This window comes from Vombatus ursinus, unplaced genomic scaffold (assembly GCF_900497805.2).
Source record: "Vombatus ursinus unplaced genomic scaffold, bare-nosed wombat genome assembly UNPS02015106.1, whole genome shotgun sequence".
Classification (NCBI taxonomy): Eukaryota; Metazoa; Chordata; class Mammalia; order Diprotodontia; family Vombatidae; genus Vombatus; species Vombatus ursinus.
The window spans coordinates 2269075-2281559 of NW_020954884.1; the positions used below are offsets into that span (position 1 = coordinate 2269075).

General features: G+C 48.1%; 1 protein-coding gene across 3 annotated transcripts; it reads left to right on the forward strand.

The window, feature by feature from the left end:
• Nucleotides 1-2335: 2335 nt before the first annotated feature.
• On the forward strand, nucleotides 2336-9684 carry LOC114031235 (mucin-16-like). Of its 3 annotated transcripts, none has more exons than XM_027846273.1 (3): nucleotides 2336-2406; nucleotides 8926-9098; nucleotides 9461-9684. In XM_027846273.1, exons 1-3 carry the CDS (start codon nucleotides 2357-2359, stop codon nucleotides 9580-9582), a joined length of 345 nt encoding a protein of 114 aa, XP_027702074.1. In that variant the 5' UTR covers nucleotides 2336-2356; the 3' UTR covers nucleotides 9583-9684. The 3 variants fall into 3 exon arrangements, with proteins under 3 accessions (XP_027702074.1, XP_027702075.1, XP_027702071.1); XM_027846274.1 differs by lacking the exon at nucleotides 2336-2406 and adding an exon at nucleotides 2850-2876; XM_027846270.1 differs by lacking the exon at nucleotides 2336-2406 and having other exon boundaries at nucleotides 8441-9098.
• Nucleotides 9685-12485: the final 2801 nt, after the last annotated feature.

Genomic DNA, 12485 nt, shown 5'->3' on the forward strand with positions numbered 1-12485 from the left:
AGACCCAGGATCTATACACAGTGGCCACGTGGTGATGCTGCAGATGTTCCTTAGAATACAAACCCAGGCCATATACAGTGGCCACACGATGGCGCTGTGGTCGCGTGAGTTAGCAGAGAGCCTTAGCTCAAGCACACACTGGCAAAATAGCCAGGGTAGAACCTTAGGACATACACATACTGGCCACATGATGGTGCTGAGGTCACTGACCATGCACACAGGGGCCACATGTTGGCGCTGCGGGTCACACAGATTAGCACACAGCATTGTGTGGCCGCACTATTGTGACTCACAGATTTGCTCAGAATCCCCGGGTGGAGCGCCTGCAGGGAGGGGGGAATGGGGAGCCGCCCCCAACCCCCACCTACATCTTCACCATACCGTCCCCCCCGGCGCCTCTGGGGTTGATCTCCAGGCCCACCCTGACCAGAGCGCAAGGTTGTTAGAGTCTGGAGGAGGGAAAGTGGTGAAAGGCCCAGCCTGGAAGTGGAAGAGCACCGCTGAGGCCTCTGGGAAATGTAGTGTTGAGGCAGACTCTCAGTGCATTCTGGGAGTGGTAGTTCGGCTTGGGGTCTGTGGAGTCCTGGGTGTGTGATGCTAGAGACTGGTCCTCTCCTTCCCTCCCAGTCACAGCAGTATTCAGTTCAGTGAACATTGATTAAGTGCTTGCTGCCTCTGCGTTAGGAGAGAGGCCGCTCGTTGATTGGACAGAGGGCTGGTGCCACCTAGAACCCAGACCTGTGCTTCAATCTCACCTCTGTGGACACTTACTAGCAATGTGAGTGCAGGCAATGTCTCCCGAATGCTCAGGGAACTCTCTAGGACTGCAGTTGCAAACTGCTCCATTTTAAAGATGAGCAAACTGCCAACCAGAGGGAAGAAAACTTCATCTCCTAGGGTCATAGACTTCTAGCTGGAAGGGATCTCTGAGATGTTCATTCTCAGAAGAGAAAACAGGTTCAGTCCTGCCATGGCCACACAGAGAACACATCAGAACCAGGTGTCTCATGGCACTCAGGCAGTTCATTGTCTGCTTCCAGGGGAGGCGAGACCTCCACGGGAGGGAGTAGATCCTTTCCTGGGGGCTGATACAGCTGAGGCTCCCTCCAGCTTCCTGACTCCAGTTTGTCCATGAGAGTGCACCTTTCTCCTTCATTCTTCCTCCTGCAGCAGAGGCTACCTAAGGTTCAACCCTGGTTGCAGGACTGAGCTCTTTTGGGAAAAAGGCTGTGAACATTTCCTGTTGGCCTCTTGAGTAGGGTGGAGGGTATTCTGAGACATGGTGCTGGAAGTCTGGTTCCTGCTGAATGAGCCTCCAATCTCTCCTGGGAGCAGGGAATGGGTACCCTGGCTCAGACAGCTGGTCCTATCACCCTCCATCACAAATCCAAATCCTTAAGTCCTTGTCATCTCTGAAGACACACAATCATCCAATGTCTTTGATGGAAGGAATCCTGGAAAACATCTAGTTCACACCTCCTGGGCAGAAATCTCCTTGCCAGTCCATTTCCAGTCATGGGGAACCCCATGATTTCCGGGGCAGCTTGTTCCAGACAGTTCCTGGCATGTAGTAGGTGTTAAGAAATGCTTATTGACTGATGGACTCTGCAAATTATATTCTTAGAGAATGGCCTTAGTGAGTGGGATGCTGAAAAGTTGAGTGACTTGGCCAGGGTCATGCAGCTACTAAGCGTCAGAGAAGTCACGTCCCTGATTCTGAGCCCTGCTCCCCCTGCCTTTCCTGACGTCAGCTTGCCTGTATAAAGTGCTTTGGAGGCTCACAAAAACTCTGTGGGGTATATATAGTACTACAGGTGTTGTAAGTTGTAATATTTTACAAATGAGGAGGGGGGGAAGGGAGAGGAGCAAGCATGTATTAAGCACCTAGTTATGTGCCAGGCACTGTGCTAAGCACTTTATAAGTATTATGTCAAATGAGGAAACTGAGGTTTGGACACAAGTGACTTGCTTGGGGTCACATAGATAAGAGGTGTTGCTCTTCCTTACAAAAACCACATGCTCTTCCCTGTCCTGTGCTTCTTAGTAAGAACGCTAAGCTACTGGAGAGAAAGACACCCTTTGCAAGCAAGAGTGAGGTCCCTGTAGGTCCTAGGCAGCAGGACTACTACCACTCCCAGAATCCTCTGTTCTGTGACCTTGCCCTTTTCCCAGAGGTCACTGCGGCCCCGCTCCATTTCCGCCTTGGCAATTAGCTCCTTGTCCTTCGTTTTGGCCAGCCATGTGGGAGGATTGCAGCCTGGCCCTGGCGTGGGTGGGGTGTGATGGGGGAGGAGCTGCAGGGCTCCCCATTGCCCCGCCCCCTCTGCTGGTGTTTTCTGGCTCCTCTGCAGTGGAGATGTGGCCACAAGGCAATGTCCAGAGATCTCCTGGGGTAGGGAGAGCCAGGTGCGCATAGTTGAGAGTTACAAGGTAGTTTGGGAGGCTGGATGTAAATATGTGGCCATAGCGCCATCCCGTGGCCTTTGTAAGTCAGGCCCAGGTTTGTTTTAATTTGTTTCGCTCCAGCGCCACCTCGTGGCTGCTGCTGGTAAGGCCAGGGACTTTATTCAATCTGTGTAGCCATAAGGACTGCCCGTGGTGTCCACAGCGCCACCGTGTAGCTGGTGTGTGTAAATTCAGTTTTCTGTAAAACAGCACCCTGCTTAGGAAGCTGAGATTTGATAACCTACAGAGAAGAATCCAGCTGACGAGGCCAGCTGCTCCCACACCTGTGTGACATAGTGAGGCTACGATAAGGTTCTGACTGGCCTGAGGCAGAGGGCCTGGAAGCACTGGAAAGAAGTTGCAGAGATGCAGATTTTCAAAATTTCCTACAAATTAGACTTGGTCAAAAGCTGAATGGGATTCCATGAGAGGTAAAAATAACAACAACAACAACAACAACAACAGCACTAATAATAGCTCTCATTTCTATAGTGCTTTAAAGTTTGCAGAGTGCTTTACATGTGTTGACTCATTTTATCCCTCTCCCTGGAACTGCTGGGGTAGAAGATGATTGACTGCTAATAGGGGGTGTCAGAGAAGGGAGTCCCATGAGGCTCGGTGTTGGAGTCGGTCCCTTTCGGCTCTGGCCCTGGGTGATGGGAGGAAGGGAGCGGCATTCAGGGCCAGGAATTCATGTCAGGAGGAGGCGCGCCTGATCTGAAGTTTCTCTCCAATCTCAGGGCTAGAAAGGCATGGGAAAGAGCCATTTCTAAACTTGAGAGGTTCCTGACAATATGCCAGGCACTGTTGTAAGTGCTGGGGATGCAAATACAAACAAGAATGGCAGGCCCTGCCCTCATTGAGCTTACATTCTAATGGAGGAAGATGAGGGGGAGCTGGGGGCAGGGGGGTGTGGTGGCCATCTAGGAGGCATGGTGGAGATGGCCAGGAAGTGCATTCATGCACCTTCCCTGATGATTCTGAGCTGTCCTGTCTCCTCTTTGGGCTGCACCCAATGGCCCTTACATTTCATAGGGCTGGGAAGAAAGCCATTTATTTTGTCGCTGTTGAGGATTTCATCAGTGCACATAGGAACTCTGGGTGAAGAAAATCCTTCTCTGTGATGCAGAAAGGTTACCTTAGTTCTAGGGTTCAAGATTGAGAAGGGAAGAGACCTCAGAGTCCCTTCATTTTACAGATAAAAGAACTGAGGCCCATGGAAGTTAAGTGACTAGTCTAAGGTTTTTTGGGTTACAGGCATCAGAGATGGGATTTGAACCCAGCTCCTGTGACTCCCAAGGCAGTGATTTTCCCACTATACCATGCTGATGCTTGACCTGGGCAGTAAGAGAGAGCAGGCTCTCTTTCTGACTCTGACTCTTTACTCACCACTGCAGGGTGCCCCTCTCTCTCTAGCTCTGAAGGCAGCATTTTCTCTGAATTTTCTTTTCCCTTTACCAGGTTTATTAAGGGCCTATTATGTGAGCTCACTCACTGAGCACAGGGGCAGATTCCGAGGGGACTGAGGCAATATTCCTCTGTCTGGAAGTTGGGGGTCAACATTATAATAAGAAATGACCTTTTTAAAGGTTGTTTCAGACTTTGTCTTCGGGTGTCCTATGGTATCTCAGAGTTGGGGGAGATGTGAGGTAGGCATCACGGCCCAGTGGAGAGAGAACAGGCTTTTGAACAGGACCTGGTCTCCATTTCCTGCCTTTGTCTCTTTTTAACCATGTCATCTTAGGTAGTCACTTAACCTTTCTGGGTCTCATTTTTCTCAACTGCATAATGAAAGGATTAGACCAGATGGCCTCTAAGGTCACTTCTTAAGTCTATGGTCTTATGAACATATAGGTTTTATTACCTCAGTCAAGTCACTTAATCTCTATGAGCCTCAGTTTCGTCATCTGTAAAATGAAGGTGTTGGACTAGATGACCCCCTAAGGTCTCTTCCAGTTATGTTCTTGTGATTCTGTGGCCCAGGGCATAGTTTTTTTAGATTGGTAGTCAGTGGTCAGCTTCTTCTGGGGTGGGGAAAAGGGGCCTGGGAAAAATGACTCATGGTACCTAGACTCACATGAGACTTTCAGTTTAGCAAACAGCTGAGATGTCGGTGCGCAGGGTTGAACATACAGAGATGAAGAATGACATGTTTTCCACCTTCAAGTGGTTTAACTGAATGTGGGGAAGTGACAGGGGAGGACAAGGCCTGGACCCAGATAAGGCTGATACATTGGAGACAAATTGAACTGTGGGGTAAGGACATTGTGAGAAGGCATTGGAAGGCCTTTCTGCTGCAGCTGTGGGAACAAGAATCCTGGTAACACTGAGTTACCAGAACAGCCCAGAGATCTGCCCATGCCCACCCAGCCCACCCAGCTTCGACCTCGGCCCTGTGCAGGTATGGGCACAAGGCTGGCGACGAATGGGAGACAAACCTTTCCATGAGAAGACACTCTTCCTGTTGAGTTTGAAGGGAATTTAGTGTAAATATGCAATCCTTTGCCACCCCGCCCCGTTATTTCTTATAATGTGATTGGTTTGAAAAATAAAACTGTAATCTCAAAAAAGAAGGGGAAAGAAAAGGGGGGGGGACCTGAGGTTCAATCCAGGTGTTACTTCCTTTAAAAAAAATTATGGATATCCTTTGTTTTCCACATCACCTTCATTTCTAATCCCTGTCCTATTCTGTCTCTTCCTGTCCCCCTACCTGGTGAGCCATCCCCAGGAATTGCTGAAGCAAATAAAGTGAGCCCCTCAACTTTGCGTTTCATGATCAGATGTATTAGAAAGTGTCATCATTTATTCTATAAGGCAGGTGTTGGAGGTAGTTGCCTGATCAAGGGATCCCTCCCTATTGACCACATATCGCAAGGAAGGCTGGGTCTTCTGTGTTCTGGTGGAAATGTGTGCAGAAAAATTTGAGAAATGACCAAATCGTACAATGTTTCCATTAAAGTTACAAGCTGAGAACAGCATGTTTAACTAACAGAAAAGGAAAACAGGAAAAAGATACAGTTTGTGGTATTAGATTGGGATAGTATCATTTGACTCCAAGGACAAGGGAAAGATATTGCAACTCCAAGTTTCAGACAATGGCAATCTGGTGAGAACAGATTTAAATGTGTCTAGTCAGCTAAAAGAAGTATTTTCTGGTATCTTATAGCCTATGCTTGTATGCTATATTTTTTTTTAAATTTTTTTATTTTGTATTTTGTTTTGATCAATAACTGGTAATGTTTAAAATGTAGAGGTCTGATAAATTTTAGCTAAGCTCTTTAAATTGGGGGTTTCGGTATTTTGTTTCTACATACCAAAGAATTAAGAAAATTAGAGGAAAAGGCTGTACAACAGAACTAAATGACACTTTGATGAAATGTGTCTATTCAGTGTCCCATAGCCATAGCCTCCCACCTCTGCAAAGAAGGGAGGGAGGCTCTGCTGCCCTTTAGCAGTATGGCTTTGGCCAGGTCTTTTCACATCCGTCTCCATGCCTCAGGTTTCTGGCCCTGTACGATGAGGGAGCTGGATCAAGTCAGAAACGTCAGACACGTGGGCTGTGGGCCGCGTGCAGCCTGAGTGCTGTCTGAATCAGATTAAAGTGTTATTGGGAAATATTTAATAAAATAAATAAAAATACAGATAATGTTAATATGTGGTCTTCTAAGTTCCTATGCAGCCCACCAGGATCCTATGTTCAATTTAGTGATTTCTATTTATATTTCAGTTTGTCACTATGGGACTAGGCAATTTCTTCCTTTTTTGTTTATTTTTTTTTTGTGTTCTTTGCTAGACAATGGGGGTTAAGTGACTTGCCCAGGGTCACACATCTAGTAAGTATCAAGTGTCTCAGGCCAGATTTGAACTCAGGTCCTCTTGACTCCAGGGCCGGTGCTCTATCCACTGTACCACCTAGCTGACCCAACTAGGTGATTTTTGAGGTCTCTTTTAGATCTGATTTCTGTGCCTTTAGGACAAGAGCAAGGAGGAGGTCTAGACCAAATAGTATGGGGGAACATCCTTTTTTTGGGGGAAGTCAAGACATCCCTTTTCCTACTCCTCCCAGCACAGAATGGTAGTTTTGTTTCTTAATGTAAATTATGGAATAAGCAAGTGGATTGTCTTGGCTGATTAGCTCACTGACCTCGGGGGCAGAAGGAGGGGGTGAATGATTTGAGAACCTGAAGGTTTGAAGGTTCCTGGGTAAACCTGGAATTGGAGCAAAGGGAGCTGACTAGTCTTCTGGAATAACTTGAGCAAGGTCTGGGTGATGATGATCTCCTGCTGAGCTCACTGGACATTGTGCTCACTCGTCAATGAAACTCGTCCCTTACATGGGACTGAAGAAATCTGGCCTTGTTTTCTACTTTTCTAATTCTCACCTTTCCAGGCCTCATGAAGACCCCATTCTTTAGTATTATTATGGATGATGGCAGAGATCCTATAAGATCATAGATTTAGAGCAGGGGTTGATGGTCAGAAGGCATCCAGTACCCCCTGATTTTATGCACCCCTCTTTGTGTATCATACAGAGAAATTAAGTGACTTGCACAGGGTCACACATCCTTAACGTCCAGTGTTAGAGGCAGAACCTGAACTCAGGTCTTTCTAACTCCAAGTGTAGCTCTTTAGCAACTATGTCTTGCTGCCTCTCTTGGGATACAATATTTAAGCCTGTAAGTAAATATAGTATAATTTGAGGAGGGAGAGCAGCTGGGGGGATTAGGAAAGGCTTCCCATAGGAGGTGGTACCTGATTTGATAAACGTTGTTTCCTTCACTGTCATTGGCATAATGGCCTTTGGGACATTTTGAACTGGATGTTTTAAACTCAACATGTCAGAAACTGAACTCATTATCTTTTCCTCCGTATCTTCCTTTTTCTAATTTTCCTATTACTGCCAAGGATACCACCATCCTCCTCGTCGCTGAGGCTCACAAACTAGGAGTCATCCTGGAGTCCTCACCATCTCTCACTCTCCACATCCAAGCTGTTGCCACAGTCAATTTCACCCCTGTAACATCTCCCGAATATGCCCCCTTCTCTCCTCTAGCACTGCCACCCTCCAGTGCAGGCCCTCACACCTAGTCATCTAGTGATGATACCTCGTACCTGGACTATCGCAATCCTGGTTCGGCCTGCCTCAAACTTTCCCCACTCCAATCTACCCACTCAGCAGCTAAACTGATTTTGGTTGTTCAGTTGTTTTAGTTGCATCTGACTCTTTGTGACCCTATTTAGGGTTTTCTTGGCAAAGATACTGGAGTGGTTTGACATTTCCGTCTCCAGCTCATTTTATAGATGAGGAAAGTCAGGTAAACTGGGTTGAATGGTTTGTCCAGGGTCACACAGCTAGTAAGCATCTGACGTTAGACTTGAACTCAGGAAGTCTTCCTGACTCCAGGGCGCTGGCACTGTATCCACTGTGCCACCTCGCTGCCCAAAATCGATCTTCCTAAAGTGCAAATTTGATCATTTCTCTTCCCTCCCTCCCACTCAACACATCTCAGTAACTCCCTGTTGCCTCCTGGATCAAATAGAAACTTTCCTATTTGTCTTAAAAGCCTTTGTAAACGGGCCCCATCCTGCCTTTACAGTCTTCTTATACGTTGGTCCCTTCCATGTATTCATCAATCTAGTGGCTCTGACCTCCTTGCTGTTGCCCATACATGATTCTCCAGCTCCCAGTTCTGAGTGTTTCCCCGGCCGTCCCCCATGCCTGGAACTCTCTCCCTTCTCATCTGCCCTGAGGGGGCAGGTAACTCAGATGTGGAAGAGAATCCAGGGAAGGGAGGTGGTGAGGGGGAATCTCCCCACAGGCTCAGTGTCAGGGCTGGAGGAAATTTTCCTTCCTTGGGCTGTACAGCCCAAGTCTCATTTTACTTACGGGACAGCTAGGTGGTGCAGTGGATAGAGCACAGGCCCTGAAGTCAGGAGTACCTGAGTTCAAATCCGGTCTCAGACCAAACACATCACACTTACTCGCTGTGTGGCCCTGGGTACAATTAGCACCCAGAGAAGGGTCCAGGAGACACAGAAAGCAGTATGTTGCCAAACTGCCTGAGTGACCAATACATCCATTAATCAACCAAACAACAAGCATTTATAAACATCCCACGATGTCCCAAGCAGTGGGACACGTGCTGGGGAACATAGAGAGACAACATGTAAATCTATACACATATAGAAGCAATCAGCCTTTCAATAAGGTTTTAAGCAGCATACTCGAAGTGTCAGGCACAGGGCAAAAGATACAAAAATTAAAGCCATCCGTGTCCTCAAGGAGCCCATCTAGATGCATGTATTCACAAAACACGTAAGAAGTCTAGTTTTGGTGGGGAGGTGCAGGTTTTCCTGCCAGGGCCAGAAGGCTGCTCAGCATGCCCCAGCTCCCCTGAGGCCATCACTGCTCCTGTCCTCTCCTCTCTACCTGCCTTCTTCCTCTCTCATTCACCCACACCCTGCCCTCTTCTTCTTTAGGCTCCTCTCTCCCAGACGCCTCACAGAAGTGGACTGCTCATGTGACTTCACATCAGCCGCTCAGGCCCGGAACTTTGACAGGGCTTCTACGTACCAAGAGGTCCTCAGACTGACCCATGATGGCACCCAGCTACAGAACTTTACCCTGGATCCAAACAGTCTCCTGGTGGATGGTGAGGGACCCTCCAGCCTGGTCTCTCCATCTGAACACTGATGGGCTGTGGGGTGGGATGAGGAATTCCCGGGATGCTAGACTCCTGACATCTCAAGCCCAAAAGACCCTCCCTCAACATCCCCTGATGCCTGTACTCCCACCTCCCTCTGACTGTGTCCCCCATTGCCATCCCTGTACCCTACAGTCATCTGTCTCTATGATCCCCATATCCTTTCCTCCCTCCGTGACCCCTGGAGTCTCTTTGTCCCCTATGGCCTCTCCATCTCTTGTCCTCTCATCCTCTTCTTCCTCACACAGTCCAGCTCCCCAGATCAAGACCCTTAGGTGTCCTCCCCTTATTCCATATTTCTCTGTCCTCAGGATATTCTACCAAGAGAACAGATGAAAAAACTAAGAAAATTGGTGAGTATGGCATCAGCCTCGCCCCATACCAGTTCCCTATATGTGTGTGTGTTGGAAGGGGAGCTGAGGGTGATCCTTGAAGAGTAGGAGAGTTGGGGGAGGGCAGGAACTGAGTGTCCAGGATGACTTTCCTCTCACCCTAGCCAGCACTCAATGCTGAGCATCCAAGAACACTGTCTTCGACTGTGTTCATCAGACAAATGAACAGCGGTCATCCCTACCAATTGTCAGATCCCTGGGTATATCTCCCCTTCCTGAGCACCCTGGGGAGGGCAGTGGACATGGGGAAGGTTCTGTGCCCTGCACCTTAAGTCATTCCCTGTCATTGGATATGATTCAGTATCACTGTCACCTTTCTCTGTTCTGACATTGGGTCCTTGCACTATCACCCTCCCTTGTCCCAGGTTATGACACTGGGGTCCCTGAACCATCTTTTCTGCCTTAAGTGACCTTCCCTCAGTTTGCCCAATTCCTTTTCTCCTATGTCCTGAGCCCCAGCTGCTTTTTCTAAATTCACTCCCATAGTCTGCCCACCCCCTTTCTCCTAGGTCAGCTTCTTCTGAAGAGCAAAGGTCTGGTGGTGTGGGAGGTGGGAGGATGCTCTGAATTGCATCCTTCAGCCTCCATCCTCCATTTTCCCCATGGATTGCTCTTTGTCCCCTCCCTTCCCATGGGGTGGGAATTCCAAAGGACATTTATTCCCCACTCTGTGCTGTCCCCTTGTCCCCATGAAGGCCCCTCAGCATCACCTCTTCTCCCCCTAGACCTGCCCTACTGGGCCATCATTCTCATGTGCCTGGCTATGCTCCTGAGGCTCATCCTGTGCCTTCTGTCCTGCTTCATGGTAAGAGAACTTGGGCAACCCCTAAGAGCCACTAAGGGCTCTGTGTGTGTGTGTGTGTGTGTGTGTGTGTGTGTGTGTGTGTGTGAAAGAGAGAGTGAGAGAGAGAGAGACAAAAAGAGAGAGAGAGAGAGAGAGAGAGAGAGAGGGTAAGGCATGGGATCTGTGTGTGTATGTGACAAGAGTGTATACATGTGTAGTATATTTGTGCGGGTGTGTCGGGGTGTGGGTGTGGGTGTGTGTGTGTGAGAGAGAGAGAGAGAGGAAGGCATGGGATCTGTGTGTTTATGAGACAGGAGTGTATAGACGTATAGTATATTTGTGCATGTGTGAGTGTGTGGGTGTGTGTGTGGGTGTGAGAGTGAGAGAGAGAGGAATGCATGGGATCTATGTGCGTATGAGACAGGAGTGTACAGATGTATAGTATATTTGTGCGTGTGTGTGTGTGTGTCTATGTGAGAGGGAGAGAGACAAAGAGACAGACAGAGAGACAGAGAGAGAATGAGCATCCGCATGAGGGGAAGTCTTTCTGGTGGCACAGTGGAATGATCACTACAATCCCTGTATTTGGAGCCAGAAGACCTGGGTTCAAATCCTGTCCTATACTTGACTGTCATCAAGTCACTAGGCTTCACTTTCCTCCTCTAGAGAATGAGGAGATTGGAATAGCAGGTCTCCAATATCCCTCCCAGCTCCAACTTTGGGATCTCATGATCCAGCAGGCTTATCCAAGAATGAGTAAGTGTGTGTCTCTGAGAATGCAGGTGTGCTTATGGCTGCATATATGCATCTACAAGAGAGGATGCATATCAATGAGTCAATGTGAATGACAATGTGAATTTAGGAAGTGCAGAACACTAGTGTGTGCATCTATTCATATGTAAAGGAGGGGATTTGTGTCTAAGTAAGAATTTGAGAGAGAAGAAGTTTCTGTGTATCAGAGAGAGACAGAGAAAGAGAGTGAGAAAATGCACAGTGCCTGGCACACAGTAGGTGCTTAGCAAATGCTTATTGAACAGAATTGAAAATGGAGGGACAGAGCTGGAGAGATAATCTGAGGCAGACATAGACAGAAAGAGGGAGACCAAGATAGTTGGAAAGAGACAAAGTTTGAAACAGAGACAGAGATGAAGAAAGGACAAAGATGAAGAGACAGACAGAAACTGAGGCAGAAACAGGGAGGGACAGACAGACAGACAGACAGAAAGAAAGAAAGAATAAATTTATTTGGGAGAAAGTTCCAGGTAGACTTCCTTTAAACTCTCCCTGTTACTTTCTCAATCAGTGGAGAGTTCTCTCAACAAGGCTCATGAATACTCTACCTGGGTGCCTTCTCCCTAAGCCTGGTCTCAGGTTTTGGGGTAGGGGCCGGGCAGAAATGCACAAAGTCAGCAAGGAAGACCAGTTCCAATAACCTTGGTTCCTGGCGATGCTCCTGGGATTCACCAGGGCTGCCTTCATGCCCTCTCTGGGGAGCAAGGCTGGGTCCACAGCTACACACAACAGGCTCTCAGCAAGGGTCATGCCCCATAACTCATGACTGTCTTCCATTCCTCAACCCTGTACAGGTTACCATGTGCCTGAGGAAAAATGAAGGACATTACAAAGTCCAAACAATAAGCTCTTACCTCTCCCACCTGGACCCCAGGAAAATTAATTAATAGTGGACTGTGATAAAAATGTAGCAGAACCCAGGGGCTGAAGTGCATTGGACTTGGGCTGGAATAAACACTGGGCCTCACTCATTCTGGATTGACCAGAATACTGACTCTGCCTCTTTCTTACCATTTGCCCTGGTGTGGGCGACTCCTCAAGTGAGTCTACAGGAATTGAGGAGAGAGAAGTCCCTCCCCTAGGGTCTAGGGTCCATTACACCTCCTCAAGGGTCATCACTGCTCTATGGCAGTCTGCCAGGTTCTCATCTGTCCCATCCCACTGTCACTGAGGAAGCCAAGCTTGGAGGATGCATGAAGGAAAAGCCTAGCATCCACACTGGTCCTGAACACAATGGGTAGGGCTAATGGACCAGATAAGCACTATTTTCTCACCCCTAAAAGAACAATTGGCTAACAATTATGCACCACTGGAGTAGCCCGAGTTTAGGAAACCAGAGGACATTGGATACCTCGGTGCCAAGACCCT